This window comes from Suricata suricatta, chromosome 17 (genome assembly GCF_006229205.1).
Source record: "Suricata suricatta isolate VVHF042 chromosome 17, meerkat_22Aug2017_6uvM2_HiC, whole genome shotgun sequence".
NCBI lineage: Eukaryota > Metazoa > Chordata > Mammalia > Carnivora > Herpestidae > Suricata > Suricata suricatta.
In genome coordinates, this window is record NC_043716.1 from 44,442,130 (window position 1) to 44,461,450 (window position 19,321).

At 43.2% G+C, this 19,321-nt stretch overlaps 1 protein-coding gene across 5 annotated transcripts in view; it reads right to left on the reverse strand.

Moving 5' to 3' along the window:
• PECAM1 (platelet and endothelial cell adhesion molecule 1) overlaps nt 1-19,321 on the reverse strand; it is a 72,921-nt gene that overhangs the window by 20,565 nt on the left and 33,035 nt on the right. For all 5 annotated transcript variants that reach the window (XM_029926954.1, XM_029926951.1, XM_029926952.1 and 2 more), the window contains 9 exons: nt 17,909-18,184; nt 12,801-13,049; nt 10,748-11,023; nt 7,348-7,635; nt 6,577-6,684; nt 5,611-5,638; nt 4,847-4,923; nt 2,152-2,205; nt 372-434 (listed from right to left, as the gene is read on the reverse strand). In XM_029926954.1, coding sequence (XP_029782814.1) covers nt 372-434; nt 2,152-2,205; nt 4,847-4,923; nt 5,611-5,638; nt 6,577-6,684; nt 7,348-7,635; nt 10,748-11,023; nt 12,801-13,049; nt 17,909-18,184 — 1,419 coding nt within the window. The remainder of the gene's footprint in view (nt 1-371; nt 435-2,151; nt 2,206-4,846; nt 4,924-5,610; nt 5,639-6,576; nt 6,685-7,347; nt 7,636-10,747; nt 11,024-12,800; nt 13,050-17,908; nt 18,185-19,321) is intronic.

Below are 19,321 nucleotides of genomic sequence, written 5' to 3' on the forward strand. Positions count from 1 at the left end.
TAAGGAAGATGGTAGGTTTGGGCAAGGAACATATCTCTGGAGGAAGATACGTCCAAACGCCCAGGGGTGAGGCTGCCCTCAAAGTCTCTCAACACATTTCTTAGCACTTAATAATTGCTCAATAAAACTTGCTCATGACTAGTAGTATAGTAAATAATAATTAATGAAATTTTACACCTCAAAAGCCTAGGCGTTGGGAGGGGGGGATCACTGCTCTTGCCTTAGGCATGTCTACCAGGTCTGTCTGCTGACCACCTTCCTTCTGACTGATTGAAGGGACCCTTGTCCCTGGGTCATAGCACACCTCACCCTGCTGTCTACACCCAAGGAGAGAGCAAAACATGGGGAATTGCTCCAGGGATGGTGTTTACCTTGGTAAGGCTCAGATGAGGTCACTTGTACTTCTGTGTATTCCACATCCGAGGTCAGAGGCTCTGCTCAAAAGAACCACAGCTCCGGTTAGACAAAATCTCCTTGGGGAGCCTCAGCCTGCATTAGAGATTTCCACTCAAATGATTAAAAGATTCCATATTTCAAGGTGGAAGCCAGACACAGGCTTAATGCCATTCTAAGTAGGTGAGAAATCTTGGGCTGGGGAGGACAGTGCTGAGTCCTGCTTTCCCCAGGATGTGGCAGGGCGCTCCTGCCAGGTTCCCATTGTTTCTACAGGGGAAGGATTTGTAAAAACTCAGCAGACACAGAAAACAGCCAGCATCAGCCACGGCAATAAAAAGTGTAGAACCTGCTCCACAGCTACAGGCATAGAAAGCGATCTCTGAGATGGAAGGGATCTCAGGAAATGGGGAACAGGGTCCCTAGCTTAAAAATGCTCTGAGAGTCTGAGCCATATGCATAGAAGAAAAATAAGTTAATGAGAGCAGTTGGGCTGCTAGAGTGAAATACGGTAAATTAATTTGTCTTCAACTCAAAATTACATTATTATTTATTTTTGAAGCCTCAGAGTTGGGGTTTCTCACCAGCACTGAAAACAAAATGTGTGGTCAAGGACACATGTGTTTACTTCTTTAGATTTTTTTTTTTTTAAGTAGGCTTCACACCTCGCTCAGAGTCTGAAATTATGACCCAGAGATCAAGACCTGAGCAGAGATCAAGAGGCGGATGCTCAACCAACTAAGCCTCCCAGGCATCCCTACTTCTTTAGGTCTTCAGCTCCCATGATAGCAGACCTGAGGGGAGAGGATTTTAAGAGATGATTTAGCCCAATCCTCTGAGCTTTAACTGTAGCAAGAAATCTATTGTTAATTGTCTTTAAAAATTAGTAGCAATGCTATTTTATTTTTTCATAGTATATGTTTTATTTTTACTAAAAACTTAGATACAAAATAATATCTGTAAGTTATATATATAATACATAGGGGCACCTGGGTGGCTCAATTGGTTGAGCGTCCGACTTCGGCTCAGGTCATGATCTCATGGTTCGTGGGTTCAAGTCCCGTGTCTGGCTCTGTGCTGACTGACAGCTCAGAGCCTGGAATCTGCTTCAGATCTTGTGTCTCCCTCTCTCTCTGTTCCTCCCCCACTCACACTCTGTCTCTTTGTCAAAAATAAATAAACATTAAAAATAAATAAATAAACATCCCTGCCTCTACTATCCAAAATAAAGAGATCCTCTACATGACTCAGTAACCCATTCTGAATCAGCCAGTTCCTTATTAGGTGTAACCCAGTTCTTTCCCACCAGAATTTTGGTTACTTTCCTTTAAGGACACAAAATAGCATCTTTGGAGAAAGCAACCAGCCATCTCCATTTATACATAGTGCCTGGGGACAGGGTCACCGAGAGAAGTGGAGAAACATCCCCAGGCCTTAACAGTTTTAGGTCTTTTCCTAGGGGTCTTTTCTTTTTTATGTTGAATTAAAAAAAATTTTTTTTAATGTTTATTCATTTTTGAGAGACAGAGAAAGACTGAGTGTGAGTGGGGGAGGGGCAGAGAGAGAGAGAGAAGGAGACACAGAATCTGAAGCAGGCTCAAGGCTCTGAGCTGTCAGCACAGAGCCTGACATGGGGCTGGAACTCACACTGTGAGACCATGACCGGAGCCAAAGTCGGACATTTAACTGACTGAGCCACCCAGGTGCCCCTTAATGTTACATTTCTAATTTAAAAAAATATATTAATCAGATAATTACCTTTATTTTCATTTATTGGTTTCATTGCATGGTTTCCAACATCTTCATTGTAATCTAGTTGAAAAATAACAATTAGGATGAATGGCAATGGAAATTCTAGTTTCCTATATAATGTTTAAAAAACTTAGTGTCACTAACACACGAGGTCAAGCCTAACTGCTTCAGTGCAGTGGGCAACCAGCGGTGTATCTGATTCTGGATTCCCTCCTGGTCCGCCTGCGGCCTTAACCCACCCACTGTGTGGTCACCAGGAACACGCTTACCATCCCATGGGAGGAAAAGGGCTTACGGATTGTTCAAAATTCAGAATCGTTCACGTTGAACAAGCTCATTATAAATTAAGCTTAATTCTTTTTTTGTTTGTTTATTTTTGAGAGAGAGAGAGAGAGAGAGTGGGGGAGGGACAGAGAGACACACACACAGAATCTGAAGCAGGTTCCAGGCTCCAATCTGTCAGCACAGAGCCCGATGTGGGAATCGAACTCACGGATCAGGAGATTATGAACTGAGCTGAAGTTGGATACATAACTGACTGAGCCACCCAGGTGCCCTGAAATTAAGCTTAATCCTGAAGGGAGGGGCCCATAAACAGAAACTAGCAAACTCACCTTCTCCAACTGGAGAACCGAATGCATGAGAACATGGTTTTAAAAATTACGGTAACTTCAGGCTGCCACTTCAGTGGGCAAAAACATTTTTTAACTTTTTTTTTATCAAGTTGTTCTTTATTAAAAATAATTCTCGGGGTGCCTGGGTAGCTCAGTCAGTTAGGTGTCTGACTCGATTTCAGCTCAAGTCATGATCTCACAGTTTGTGAGTTTGAGCCCCACATCAGGCTCTACACTAACAGCGCAGAGTCTGCTTGGGATCCTCTCTCTCCCTCCCTCTCCCCTGCTTACATGCTCTCTCAAGAATAAAAAAAATAATTCTTTTGGATGTTATAAATACTACTTCTGAAGAACATATGATTTTCCATTATGCATTTAAACTAATTACTTATTGTGATTATTAAAATATTTTATAAAACGAAATAATCCATGGAGAGACAATATAAGAATTAGAGTATTTCTTGCATTTTGGAAATTGGAGGGGAAATCCTATTTTAATATACCTCTATTAGCATTTAATTTAAAGTGTCTATGTATTTATGTGTAAATAATATAAATCACCAAAAGAATCCCTTAAACCACAAAAAGGTGTTGTCTCTATAACACCAGATTACTTTTTACTATTCACCAAATATTTCTGAATGTAGTTTCTTAAATGATATATTTGCTCTTTTCTCTTTATTGGTCCATTACTTTTGCTATTACAAATGTTTTATTCATTCACTTTCTAGTAAGAATTGTATCATATTTTGGGGCGCCTGGGTGGCTCAGTCGGTTAAGCCTCCGACTTCGGCTCAGATCAGATCTCATATTCGTGGGTTCGAGCCCCGCATCAGGCTCTGTGCTGACGGCTAGCTCAGAGCCTGGAGCCTGCTTCCAGTTCTGTGTCTCCTTCTCTCCCTGACCCTCCCCCTCTCATGCTCTGTCTCTCCTGTATCAAAAATTAATAAACAACATTAAAAAAAAATTTAAAAAAATAAATAAAATATTAAAAAAAAAGAATTGTATCATATTTTGTGCTTTCTTTTGTTCCTGTTCTAGTTGATGATGTCAGGAATACAGTTTCCCAGGTTCTTCCATTTATTTGTTTGTTTGTTTGTTTATTCATTCATTTATTCATTCATTCATTCATTTATTTGTTAGTAGGCTCCATACCCCATGTGGGGCCTGAACTCATGACCCTAAGGTTAAGAGTCACATGCTCTACCGATTGAGCCAGCCAGGTCATTTCATTGACTTTTTAAAGGTCTGATTTGGTACTATAAGGCTTGCTCAATTCTTACACTAATTTCTCAAGTATGCCCTGTAAAAGGCATATCCTAAAATTCTCATTCTTGTGAAACACGATTAGAAAAGAACATGAGCATTCTATTCTCAGACGTGCTGATAAAGAAAATTGCCCCCGACCTGGTCTGGGACAGGGTGTCTTGTGTGAGATCATTATAATCCCCTCTAGGGCGTGGCTGGCACCCTTGTTCACAGGCTTGCACAATTTTCTCCTGGACTTAATGAGATTAAGAACTCCAGGGATTGGCTGCCCATCCTACCAAGTTGACTTTCAAGCATGCACTCAGCCTCTAACCATGCATCCCTTTTTTGTACCACTTTTTATTAAATGCCTCCACTATCAGAGAAATATGTAAATTAGTTGTGGCAAAGTTTGAAAGGAAACTGTCTTGTGCTTGTAATAAACATTTCCATCTGAGAAGATGGTTTACCAAGGCCCTAATTTGGTAACTGGTTTCTTCTGTAACAAAAGGATAATTGATTGTACTTGGGTGCTGTCCAAAGTTTTGGGAGATAACCCGGGATGGCTACCCACAGCATTACAATTATTCTCCACATTCCCTGGGGTGTTTAGAAGGCGGTAAAATTAGGATAAAATGTTCTGCCTGTCTTTTGAAATTTTTGTTTTGTTTATTAACTCACCCTTCCATGACTAATTAGATTAAGTGCCCCTGCTTGAGGACAGGGCTTCCCTTCCAACACGAACCTCGTCACCTACAGATTCTGCTTCTAAAACGCGTAACGGAGCACGTAGCAAGCTGGGGAAAATGCTTAGCAACTTCAGGAAACCATAACTGTACCGTAATGTTTGTTGGCTTCAGTATCGGGATCTGACAACATCTTCTCATTGCTGGAGTTCAGAAGTGGCACTGCTGGCCTTAAAATTAAATTTAAAAAGGAAAAAAAAAGATTTTTTTTTGCTCTCACTTCAAACTGAGAAAATAATCAAGGAAAGATTATGAGAAAACCAGGAAGAGTTTTCTTTTTCTCTTCTTTTTTAAAGAGTTAGGAAAACGTTACCCCCTCCTGTGGAAAACTAACATTGTTTTCAGCTCTAAGATTATTTGACAAAAACTTATTGCTCTTAAAATAAGTGTTGGGGCCAATGGGCACTTGGACAGGAGGCAGAATCCTACCCCTCCGAATTCTTCCACTGATGCTACTGTGTTTCTCTAGAACAGAGCTATCACTTCCATACTTTTAGATTTGGGGTTTCAAAACCAGTAGAATTATCAACCACTTTTTTAGGCCAACTCTATTTTGCCAAGACAGTAAATTCTAAAAATTCCATCTATTGTCAGTATAATTTCACAAGGAAAAGGGGATTTGACAAGGAAGAGTGTAGGAAGGACACGGCCTCAGAATAAAGCCATTCTTTCCAATGAAGGACAGCTGGCAATCTTCACAGACACACACACACACACACACACACACCCCTACACTACTCCATCTAAGACCCTTATTTTTCTGAATTTCCCAAGAAAACTTCCTAATGACCAGAATTTCCCTACAGTGTCTACATGTCCACAGAGCAGCCGCGTCTTTTCCAAATACACACACTGACCTGGCCATCTCCATGGGCGTCTGCTTGGCTTTAAGAAAAAAAGAGAAAATCCGAAGTCAGTATAAAATATCCATGTCTATGCCAAATAAAAACATTCATCTTGACCATAGTTGACTATCTTGAAGATTGAATACCCATAAAAAGAGAAGAGAAAGCCTGCCATTAAAAGAGAAGAAAATAAATAAGCAAAGTCGGTCTTTTCTTGGTCTTATACTGAGAGATTTCACATCATTTCCTTTAGGAATATGACATTTTGAGACTGTTTTAGCCAGGAACGATTTTCCTTAGCGGAACAGAGATGAAGATAATGTTAGAGGAACCAGATAAGCCAGATATATAGGCAATTATCTCAGAATTTACTGGGACTGTGCCCTTTTCTTTGAGGAAATGCTCCTTTCCAGAGTTCAGGCTAGCTGACTCTGATTTCTGAGTTGTCCATGGATGATCCTGGCTTCCCTTCCATTCCCTTCCATGCATGGTTAACCTCAAGCACAGGGCAGAGATCATGGCACGAGCAGCAGATTAATTGGGAAGTATTCAGTGTGTGTGTGTGTGTGTGTGTGTGTGTGTGTGTGTGTGTGTGTGTAGGTGGTGTGTGTCTCCATAGCACTCACACCCCACTCTACCAACTGCAGGACTAGGTGTGGCCAAGTCCACAGAAACAGCTTCTGATCACATGCAGATGCAACCTTCCAGATTTATCTTTTTTGGGTTGTCCAACTAGGAGAACCATTGCTTTCATGTGTGCCTAGCGAAATCCAAGGGGGAAATAAAAAGCTTTATACCCAAAGCCAAAATCTTTGGTTATCAAGGTGACCCCCGCCTCCCCAAGGAGAAGAACAATGGTCTCCTCAGTTCCCGCTGGGGTAGGACACCTGCTCTCCATGAAGCTGAAGCCATTCACATCCATGGCCAGTTTCCTGGCCAGCGTGACCTGCCAGAATGCAATGCAAGAACTGTACTTACCCTTGGCTTTCTTCAGAAAACAGACTCTGGCTCCAAGTATCAAGGTGGCAATGATCACTCCAATGACAACCACAGCAATAAGTCCTTTCTTCCATGGGGCAAGAAAGACTGGAAATGAAGAAAGAAACACACACACACACACACACACACACACACACACACACACATTATCCTCTGCCATCAAGAAATAATATCAGATTTAAGCAACAAAGAAGACTGAATTTTATACTCCTTGTCACCAGCATCTTACATAAGCATCTACCTCTGAAGGACTCTTGTGTTCATAGCTGGTACAGAAATGGTTTTTTTGTTTGTTTTTCTTTTACTACAGAGTCAGCTATGGTCTTAAAGGACCATTGGACTGAAGTAGATTATTTTTGGGGGTCTATTCAGCACTTCTCCTTCACTAGGAAACCACCTCTACCCACATTGGTGGGCTCCAAAACTATGTCTCTTCTGCATGACCCAATCCCCTTGGCCACAGGTGGTCTATGGGTGGACGTTTGACCCCAGGTGGCCAATTGATATCTCTGTACCAATTTGGAATTACAATTGTGTGAAAATTTTCTAACTTTTATAATAGCCAATTCCTCTTCTATATTTAATTTGGATGCATGTCTGTCACTTGCAATAAAAGAACCTTGAGAACATTGGTCTCTCAATCCTCAGTGAAATGAGCTAAACCGCCATCCACTTCCTCTTACAAGGGGTGTGCCTTTGGCTTCACTCTTGGAAGCCGCACTATGTCTCCCTGTCAAGACCCTGGCTCACCTCTGATGTTCAGTATGTTGCTTTGGGGATTGCTTTTAGCAAGGTTGGCTCTGTTGAAGGCTGTGCAGTAATACTGTCCCTCATCCTCCTTGCTAGCCTTCTCCTTGTACCAAATGACATTGGTGTCATTCCAGATGGTCTGGTAGAAAGGACTGCCCTCCTTTTCTCTGTAAAACCTATAGGTGATCGGACTAGACGCGTTATTCACGGAGCACCGAAGCACAATTTCCTTCCCAGACTCCACTTCCTCAGTCAGCAGGACCATGAGCTTGACCTCATCCACTGGGGCTGAAAGGCACAGAAAGAGACAGTACTGAGAACAGGGGGAGTCACAAGAGAATGAACATGATACAACACTGCCCATGGCCAGCCTGCTGCTGCACTATGACCGAGACAGGGATCGTGTCTTTTACTCAGTTCCTTCCCACCACCCTCCCTGCCCCATCCATCCCACATTCTTCAGAGCTACCCCTCCCCCATTAGCCCAGAAGGGCAGCAACAGGTGCCTCTTGTCCCCATGTGTTTTTTAAACACAAGATGCTATGGGGACCTCCCCTCACTTAGGACCTCAAGTATTACTCCCCACTCAGCCTAAAGATATGATTAATCTGTGTCCTGTTGATTTCTATTCTGTGTGAGTGTGTATGAGAGAGAGAGAGAGAGAGATTTCCCTCCCTGTGCTTACAAAGATGTATGCTATTTCCAGATCTTATGAACAAATAACATAGATCTGCCACCTTTAGTTATTCCTGTTTTTCTCCTTTTCCTTTTATAGATGTCCTAAACCAATAGTTCTCACATCATTTCCCACATTCTTGTTATTCTTGACATCCCACTTTCAGCCCTCTGCTTTGGAAACTGCCCTCTATCTCTGGTTTTGAAGAAACCCCAAAGGTCACCTCCCCCCTTGATGATCCCACCCCCATGTCTCCAGCAGATTAAATCCAGTCCTTAATAGGCTCCCTTCCCACCTGTGCCCTCAATTGCTACCCAGCTTCCTCTGGGGCTTGGATGATGTCTCACCACCCAGATTCTCTTACGTCCCCACCTGTCATTCCCTCTTTTTTCACTAGTTTTTCTTCCTTTTACCCCTTAAATATGGACTTCCTACAAAATTCAGTTCTCAGCTTCCCAACTCTATTCTCCTTTTTGATGATTTTGCCTACATCGTAGCTTCTATTTGTGCATTTGACACATAAACATACGGCGTTTAGTGCCTAAATATATAGCTCTAGCCCAATCACTCCCCTGGATTCCAGGTCTGGAGTCTGACCTACGTGTTTCCACCTGGAAGTCCTGTCAGCCTCATTCCCAGCAGATCTAAGCAGAACTTGTCCTCCCATATACCTTTTCCATGTTTAATTACTGAAATTTTGATCCTCAATTGTCTTCCCGCATAGACCTTCTTATTGGCGTGAAAATGGACTGGGCAGCACACTGGCATCTGACTATGAATCCCTTCCCTGAAGAGTGCAGTGGGTGACTAGACCACGGAGCTGCTGCTCCCACAGAAAGGGAGGACCAGGCTCTGGATGGGAGGGTGGAGTTCAGCCACAAGGGCAGATCCTGGAAGGTGCAGCCTGATTCAACAGCGTCTCTCCTGATGGAGCACAAAGGGGTGGTGGCGAGCCAGCTTCAGGGGCCAGGCTGCCTGGCCTTGATCCCCAGCCCCATTGCCCACCAGCTGTTTGTCCTAAGTTTTAGTTGTCCCATCATAAAACAAGGACAGTACAATCATGGGCCTTTCATGGCTATTGTGTGTATTAATGGGGATAGTTTACTACAATACTTCACATAGTCAGGGCTCAGTAAATGTCAGCCACTAATACTGACCCAGTTGAAACCAACAGTTTCACTTGGGATTCTCCATTAGCTTCTTCTTCTTTTTTTAATGTTTATTTATTTTTTGGAAGAGTGCAAGAGGGGGAGGGGCAGAAAAAGAGGGACAGAGGATACGAAGTGGGCTCTACGCTGACATCAACAAGGCCGACGTGGGGCTCAAACTCAAGATCGTGACTTGAGCTGAAGTCAGACTCTTAACCGACTGACCCACAGGCACCTCCTTCTGCATTAGCTTCTTAAGGTATTGTGAGGTCTGAGGCCTCCACTTGTAATTGACAGAGCCCCCGGGTGAATCGCCCCCCAGCTCCACTCTAATCGTGACATCCTTTCCTCTCCTGGCTCTTGTTGGAACAGGACAAATTCCCAGCTCCGAAGACTGGCATTCGATGCCCTGCAGTTGAGCTCTGTCACTTTTTCAGTTTATGGCCAATGATTTTCTATTCCCAATCTTTTGCTTCCAGCCATCTAATTTACCCAGTCTTTTGAAGTGCTCCATGGAGTTTCTTTGGTCACATATTTGACTAGGCTGCTAGGAAATCTCTAGCTATTACTTGACTCATTGTCAAGCCCTGGCTCCTAACCCAGCTCTTCCCACTCAAGCTAGATGATATCTTTCATGTTGTAAATTCCCATCACCATCACTGTAAGGATAGTTCAGGTAACAATTAACCATCTACTCCCTAGTAGCCATTTTTTTCTATGCTTACTTGCTCTGTTCTTCAAATGCACTAAAATGTTTCTCCATTATTTCATCAGGACATTCTGTGTTTCTTGTTATATCATGGGAAACAAACGTTATGTTTCCTTTTTTGGGATGCCCTATAGCATTGGGTGCTTTATATATATTGACATTAATTTGAAAAGTATGGCTCCTTTTAGACTCTACATTAATAGAAGCAGGAATCTCTAGCCTGCTTAAGAGGCCCATAGCAGCACGTGTGGATAAGCAGTTATTAAATAAAAAAGGAGGAGGAAGAAGCCTTGTTAAGCTTTTTACAACAGGACGCAGAATTTCTCAGAGATGCAAGCAATGGCACTCCTAAGACCTTTGGAGACACACAAGACAGAGGCTCAAGGAAAATATCCACCCCAGGACAACGGTGTATTTCTCTTGAATAGGGCAGCCCTGGTCCCATGGACTAAAACCTGCAGCTCTGGTTGCTGCAGGTTCCGCCCATGATGGAGTTTGCCTTCCCAAGAGTCAATAGTGGAGACGAACTCAGAGATGACGCCCCATCCATCTAAACATGAGCAAATGTTAAGGGACCCAAGAATGCAACTTTAAGGCTTTCTGAAGTTGAGACACTTTGCTCTTCTATTTTAGCAGTTTGTTTGAAGGTTTCTGAAAAGAGAGGACACTGGCCACACCCTTGGCCATCGGATATTTTCTGGCCCTATCAACCTGGGCTTTGGTCCCGCTTTGCCATGTGGCATGTTTCTGGACTTTGCACATGTCCCACCCACTTGGGCACGCAGCCCCTGGGCAACCCCAAACCTTTGCAGATGTGAAGTAAAGCCCTCATGCCACAGGATTGCTAACCATAGCACAGCAACTTACCTATCACATTGACCTGCAGAACTTCGCTGATCATTTCGGAATGGGAATGACAATTTTTCGCGATACATTGGTATTCGACGTCTTTTGTTGGCTTGTCTTTGAACACCGCAGGCTCATTGGAGTTCATGCCATAACTCTCCGAAGTGTTATTTGCTTTTAAAAGGCGATAATTAATAGGTGCGGTCCCATTTATGGACTGGCAACTGATTGCTATGGTCTGTCCTTTTATCACTTCTGAGCTGGAGTCATAAAAAATCCTGGGCTTGGAGAGCATTTCTAGAAGGACAAGAGAGAGAGACAACCTGAATGATGACTGAAGGCAGAAACAAAACAACCAGCCGAAGGGGGTTCTTCTCCAAACTCTGACATTACTATTATTTTGTTTTGTTTTATTTAAGTTTATTTATTTATTTTGAGAGAGACAGTGTGAGCCGGGGAAGGCCAGAGACTTGGGGGGGGGGCGGGGACAGAGGATCTAAAGTGGGCTCTGTACTGACAGCAGACAGACCAATGTGAGGCTCGAACTCATGAACCTTGATATCATGACCTGAGCCGAAGTCAGATGCTCAACCAACTGAGCCACTTAGGTGCCCCCTGACATTACTATAATTTTAAATGCCTGCCCACCTTATCTACCTTTATAGTGCCTTATCTACCTTTATAGGACTCCTTTAAGACTGACAAAATGTGTGTTTGTGTGTGTATTTGATGAGGAGGGAGGGGGGAAGTGAATGCTATCAATAAAAAAGGATGATACAGGTTCAAGAAAAACATGACATCCCCCTAAACACATTTTTATATTTCCACTCATCTCACAGGCACACACATGGTTGTGGCAGTCGCATTGAGAAAAGATACAAGGAAATGCATAAAAACATAACAATCCAAGCAGATTATATTCAAAACAAACCCTCAGCCTCTCCTGATCGTAAACTGCATGCCCCAGTAAGCAAGAATTCTACTAGGTCCTTATTTAGCAGTACACTTATTTATAAAGCTTATAAAACAAAATGACCTCCTTTCAAGAACAACAACAGAGAGAATGAAAATGTAATGGCCCACATTTGTCTCTTGCATTATTTCCTTTGGATTTCCATGATGAGAGAGTTGACAAGAGACTTCAATCCTCACTGAGTTGAGACTAAAATCTTGGCTGGCTAAAAACCACAGCCATGGGGTAAACTGAGGGACAGTGGCTGAGTAATAACAGAGCCTGTGACAGCTTGACCAGAGTTCTCCATTCACTTAGATCCCTCTACTCAGAAGATGGTCCAGGGCCCAGGACCCCCAAGGCTCTATCTAGTTAGAGATGTGGACTCTGGCTCCATCCTGACCTGCATTCTAACTGGGTTTTGCATGCACAGCCTCTCTGAGAAGCGTGGCCATAGCTGGTCATGGTACCTATGTTTGGCCCCCCAGGAGTCCTAGCCCTGCTGGTCAGCCAGGATATGGACCGGGTATAGAACCGAGATCCTAACAATTAGTGTTGAGTAAGCAGTGTTTCCTCGCTGACCTTTTAAGGGGGTGCCTGTTCCAGCAGCCAGAATCTTGCCAACTCAGCCCCCTCACCAGCATGCAGCCACAATAAAGCCATGAGCTTGATTTTCACCAACACTTTCCTTGTACTGCCTCTTTCCTGTACTCCAAGCAAGAATATCCACTAGTTGATTTCACCACTTCCTCTTTCCCCCCCAAGTTCTTACCCTTCCTTGGTCTGATCTGCCTTCAGACTGGAGAGGGTGGTAGCTGGTGATAAATTACCTTTCTTTTTCTTTCTAAAAATTCTTTTATGTTTATTTATTATTGATACAGAGAGAGAAACACAGAGCATGAGTTGGGGAGAGGCTGAGAGAGAAGGAGACACAAAATCTGAAGCAGGTTCCAGGCTCTGAGCTGTCTGCACAGAGCCCGACACTGGGCTCAAACCCACAAACCACAAGATCATGACCTGAGCCAAAGTCGGGTGCTTAACCAACTGAGCCACCCAGGCGCCCCAAATTACCTTTCTCTCATTCCACCCCAAGCCTCTCTGAGTCAGCGAGGATGTACTCACCACACACAGTTATCTGGACTGCATTGCTTTTCTTGACCACTTTGCCAATGCTTGCATTGCAGGTGTATGTCCCTCCGTCCCTCTCTGAGGCTATCTTGGTGAAATCTTGAGACAATGACACAATCGTGTTTTCCTTCTGGATGGTGAAGTTGGCTGGAGGTGCTCCGGTAATGGAGCACCATAGGTTCAGTGTTTCACCATGGTCCAGACGGGGGGTGAAAGATTCCAGCTTCGGCTTGGAAAACAGCTCTGGAAAATCAGTGAGTGGAAGGAGGTGAGACGTTTCTGGGCACCACTCCCACAGCCCCCCTTCCAGAGAGACCCTTACCCAGCTGCTTGCGACAGAGTCAACCCCCAAACTTGCTGCAGAAAGTTCTCTTTAGCTTCTCATACACCTGATAATCACACAATTAAAGAGCTGGGGTTCATTTTTTGCCTGGGATTGCAGTGGCAGGTTTTCCACCCTTGTTAATTCAATTTATTTCATAAACATGAATTAGAAAAGTTTTTCAGTCAACAGGTCAGGCAACAACACATGTTGGCGAGGATGTGGAGAAAGAGGATCTCTTTTGCACTGCTGGTGGGAATGCAAACTGGTGCGGCCACTCTGGAAAACAGTATGGAGATTCCTCAAAAAATTAAAATAGAACTATCCTATGACCCAGCAATTGCACTACTAGGTATTTATCCAAGGGACATAGGTGTGCTGTTTCAAAGGGACACATGCACCCCATAGCCAAACTATGGAATGAGCCCAAATGTCCATTGATGGATGAATGGATAAAGAACATGTGGTGTACACACACACACACACACACACACACACACACACACACACAATGGAGTAGCTGCAATCAAAAAGAATGAAATCTTACCATTTGCAACTACATGGATGGAACTAGAGGGTATCATGGTAAGCGAAATTAGTCAGTCAGAGAAAGACAAATATCATATGACTTCACTCATATGTGGAATTTAGGATACAAAACAGATGAACATAAGGGAAGGGAAGCAAAAATAATATAAAAACAGGGAAGGGGACAAAAACATAAGAGACTCTTAAATATGGAGAACAACAGAGGGTTACTGGAAGGGTTGTGGGAGGGGGGATGGGCTAAATGGGTAAGAGGCATTATCGAATCTATTCTTGAAATCACTGTTGCACTATATGCTAACTAACTTGGATGTAAATTTTTAAAAAATAATTTTAAAAAAAGAAAAGTTTTTCACTATGTAATGCAGCAGTGATGATTTATGCATTCACCCATGTATTCATTTACTTATATACTTAATTTTGCAAGTATTTGGTACACACTTCCTCTGTACTGGGTGCCTTGCTTAGCATCAGAGAGATAGCGTGCAAAAGAAACAGTCCCTGACTTCAAAGTGCTTTGATGTGGGTGATTCAGACATGGTTGTCTGCAGGAGAGCCCATGGAGGGAGTAGCTGAATGTAGGCTTGAGGGATCAGAAAAGGACTCTTGCAGGAATCTATCCAGGCAAACAGGGAGTGTTCTAAGCAGAGAGAAGAGCAAATGCAAGGCCTGGCAGGAAGTTTGAGGACCTAAAAGTCCTGGAACTTAGTAGGAGTAGAAGTGGCCAGAGGAAGACCTGTAGATCTTGAAGGACCTTGGGAACCACCTCAACAAGTGTGAATTGTATCCTGGGGCAATGGGAACCATGGACACTTTGGGTCAGGGGAATGGCATCAGATGTGTTACAGGGAGATATATGGAGGGACAATGGATGGGGTTTAAGGAGCCCAGACTGGAAGCAAGAGGAATGAAGTGCAGGCTTGACGCAGAGTGAGAACATGAGGCTGGGGAGAAGTTGCAGCTGGCCACTGTTCCTCCAGCTCTCCCCACAGAGAAGATTGAAGATGACACCTGAAGTTTCCTGAGGTTGAGTACTCTGTAAGCTATATATAGCATTCTGTGCCACTTTAAGGAATCACTAGTGCCATAGGTCAGGTTGGATGTCAACAGCAATAAAGACAGAAGTCGACTTTTAAGAAGTCTTGTCATCTCCTCATTTGAATATTCCCTCAAATACATCAAGATTTCATAGTCATGGACTATATTTTTACTTTCAGCTACTGGAAAATTACCGATTAGCTACTTAACCACTGAGAAGTGGTCCTTCATGTATGCAAATGCATGCCAGTTTCAAGAGTATGGCCTTTGATGGAAAAGGAAGAAGTCAGTAATTTTTTAGATTATCTGCATATTGAGAAAGGAACAGGGACCCAAAGTCCCTCTTAGGAAAGCTTTTTGGGCTAGAAGTTTGAGAATGCAGCCAGGAATCAGGGAATCAAATTCTACCTTCGGTTCTAAATTTACCTGTCATACAAGATTTTGGGGATACAAATCAACACTGTCATTGTCATTGATGCTACATAGCTATTTGTGGAAATTATTTCCATCGTAATCAGTCCCCAATGTCTTCATAGCTTCCTCAACAGGGAATAAAACAAAACTTCAAGTAAGGTGGTAGTCCAATAATTAATCTATATTTTATTCAGATACATTCCATCCTTCCTGTTAACTTCTCTGTTTTCAGAGAACCATCAAAAGCTCTAGTTTAGAAATGGGAAAAAGAAACCAAAGAAACTGACATCTTAAAATGCTTTACAATCTCATTGGGCAGATACCAAGAAATGTGAAAAAATAACTTAGCAAAAAATTCCAAAGCAATGGCTCTCTATTTAAAAATATGTAAACAAAAATGTGAAAAATAGAAACCATCTTGCAGAAGTAGGTGCAAGATGATTTAGTAGGAATGAACTGTTAGGTAATAATAGTCCATTTGTAAAGGAGGTAATGTAACAGACCAGCAGGACCATCATGTAGACTAGTAAGAATTAGTCTTTTATTTACTTGTTGAATGAACAGAGTGGGAGGGACATTGGGAAGAGGATGGGGTCAAAGTGAAGGATCATGACCATTGAGGGTTTAAGCCCATGAATCATGATGTCAAATAGGGGTAATATTAGGAGGGCTTCTCCTATAGCTGGCTGAAGAGTGAACTGGCACAGAGCTGCTCGGCAAACCCCTGCAAGAGGGAATCCTGGTGGGAGGGCCAGTGTTAGGGTGTGATTACAGAGATACGACAGGGCAGAGCTGAGAGACCCAGCAACTCCTGGTGACAGAACAGATCTGAAAAGGTGCACAGTGGGGCATAAAGGTGTCTTTTCTATCCAAAGACAAATGACTAATTCGATGACTTCTATTTTCATAAATCTACTGTGAGCTGCTAACATCACTCAATAGAGCCATTGACAGTGAGGCTTGATGGCAACAGGGGTGTGGATCACTAGATGGATAAGTGGGCTCAGAGACCTTTCCAAAGGCCTGGTGGAACATGACCATGGGATGCTTGCCTGCCAGCCCTGGTGTGGTTCAGTTAGGTCCACGTGGAAAGGGCAGAAGCTCAGGATCACAGAGCACTCAGGCTAAAGGGATGGGAAGGGCAAGCTGAGTGCAACACTCTGCTATCTTAGGACAGGGAGACTCATCTACTGAATGGTTTGTATACCCTACATGCTACACAGACTTCCAGGTGTAAGTGATCACCTACAATAGTGGTATCTTAAGGTCCAATGATGCTTTATGCTTTCCTAAAGTAGCCTGGCCTGAGGGGTAAAGATAATGCTCTGACTGATGCAACCATCAGTTGGTCCACCACTTGGTCCCTGTTGCTCTCACAGCAATATGACCATCCCTTTATTGTACTTGTTCATTGCAATGCATCCAAATAGTCTATTTATGTCTGTGAGTTTTTCAAGAGCAAAGCCTGACCTTAGGCAGCTGTCTATCCCCAATAAGTTGCCCAGCATACAGAAGGAACTCAAAGTATGTTGAACTGAATACTTTCTCTAATGAGATAATATGTATCTTATCAGTGAAAAATATCATGTACCATCAAGATATTTGTCATTATCAATCATAAGCCAAATTACCAGTACACACTATAGACCAGCAGGATCTAACACATATGCCAATCACCCAGCTGGGTAGTTGGCAGCTTTCCTATGATACTGTGGCCTGTCCCTGTGACTGTACACTCAGTGTTTGACACATAGAAGGCTTTCAGTAAATGAAGGAAGGAATGAACACCTTCACGTGGCAACCACAAAGTGCTGACTCTCTCTGTTCTCTGAAATACTGTCGTCCAATATTTGTTCATTCATCCAACAAATACGTATTGAAGTCCTACTGCGTGCCAGGCTTTATTCTAGGTGTTAAGGACATAGCCCTAAATAAAATGGGTAATGTTCCTGGTCTCACAGGCTTGCATTCCAGTGCTGGATACACCAATAAACAGGAAGAGAGAATATATATATATATATTTTGGTGATAGGTACTATGGAGAGAAGTAAAGCCAGGAAAGGGGGAAAGGAGTCCAATGGAACTTTTAAGTGCATGGGTTTGGAAGTCAAATGGGCCTGGGGGTGACTCTTGTTCTGCCACTTGGTAACCCTGTATCACTGAGTGAGTTACCTAACATCTCAGCCTCAATTTCCACACCCATAAAAGCAGAATCATGATATCTATCTCACAGCATTGTTATGAGTATGAAATGCAAATACATGTAAACCAGTCATATAGTGTCAACAAAAGGGAATTGTTGCTATTGACCTGTCTTAGGACTTGTGTCTGGGAATTAGCATGTTGCCTGGCACAGAGGAAAGATAAATGTAGTATTAAAGTAGACACACTGGCTAACATTCACACAGAGTGCTTATTCTGTATGAGGCTGTTTATAGCACAGTCATGTCATTTGTCACTGTGACCGTCCTATGGGTATATGTTGTCATTATCCCCATCTCATAGAGCTGTGCCAAGGAGAAGCTGAGTAACTCACCTAAGGTCACCAAGGTAGTGGGTGACAGTTTCGGGATTTGATATCAGAACTTGTACCTCAACCACCACAGCTAACTGCCTACTGGCTCTGCATTGACTTTTCCCCTTGAGCACCACACCCCCACCTGAGTGCATTCAAGCAGGAGCAGGAGCAGAAGTATCCGCTCTCATTGGCCATTCTGGATTCCCACACGGTGGCTGCTTGAGCCTGCCATATTCGCACACCCTCCTCCAGAAGCAGCCCTACCTGTTATGTTGACCACGATGCTGCTGACCTTGGATATCCGGCTGGCTTCCACTTTGCACGTGTAGTTGCCACTGTGCTCCACCATGGCCATCACCGAGTAGGTGGCCTCCTTGCCGTGCTCCTTGTGTGCTACAATTGCCTTGTCTTTCTGGATTATGATTTCTGGGAATGACTGGGCCAGGTGCGTCACTTGAATGGTGCACTTAATGTTGAGCTCATCTCCTTCTGTGATCACTCCCTCAGGGCTGATGTGGAATCTGGGGTTAGAGAAGGATTCTACAAGAAGAAGACAAGCTGATTGGACTCAGGTTCAAAGTGGAAGAGGCACGTGGGTCCTCCTCCTCTTTTTTGTTGCTAACCACTATTCTTGCTTATTGATTAAACAAATTCAATCTTTTTTTTTAACTTTTTTTTTTAATGTTTTTATTTATTTTTGATACAGAGAGAGACAGAGCATGAGAGGGGGAGGGGCAGAGAGAGGAGACACAGAACCGGAAGCAGGCTCCAGGCTCTGAGCTGGCTCTCAGCACAGAGCCTGACGCGGGGCTCGAACCCACGAATGTGAGATCTGACCTGAGCCGAAGCCGGAGGCTTAACCGACTGAGCCACCCAGGCGCCCCAAACAAATTCAATCTTTTCCCTCAAAATCCTTCTCCTAAGCTGCTCTGGTGCTCCCTCCCTTCTCATTCATTCTTTCCCCTTCCGCCTTCTAAGCTGCAATCCTCCTTTGACCTTCCCAAAGATGAAACCACCTTCTCTAGATCTCATCTGTAGAATTCTCTTCAAATGACCTTGAAAATCATCAGAGCATTAGAAACAGACTCACCCCTGCCCACTAAGGATTTTCTAGGCTCTTTTCACACCATTTCATGGAACTATGGCATTTCAGCACAAATATTCCATATCAAAAGTGACAATGATGTAGACTGTGCCACTTCATGGAAATGCACATTTAAATGACTATATGCATCCCTCCCAAACTGATTTCTAGTCTATTCTTTTTTTTTTTTTAATGCTGGCCATGAGTGACTTAATCAATTTCATGACTCCTGCAGCTTGAAAAACACTCTTTTAATAAAATATTAAACTAAAACAGATGCCAAGGTGTGGGATCATCAGGAGATGGTAAAAGAAGTAGGGATAAGCCTTTGCTTCTGCAAACAGACCAAAAAAAAAAAAATGCAGAGCATGAGAGAACACACACAGACTGCCAACTAGGCAAAATGGAGATGGGATGTTTAAAAATGGCAAAAGTGGATTTAGAGTGATATACTTTAATTCACTAGTTTTTTTTTAATTGTTTTTTAATGTTTATGTATTTTGAGAGAGACAGAGCATGAGCAGGGCAAGGGCAGAGAGAGGGAGACACAGAATCTGAAGCAGACTCCAGGCTCTGAGCGGTCAGCACAGAGC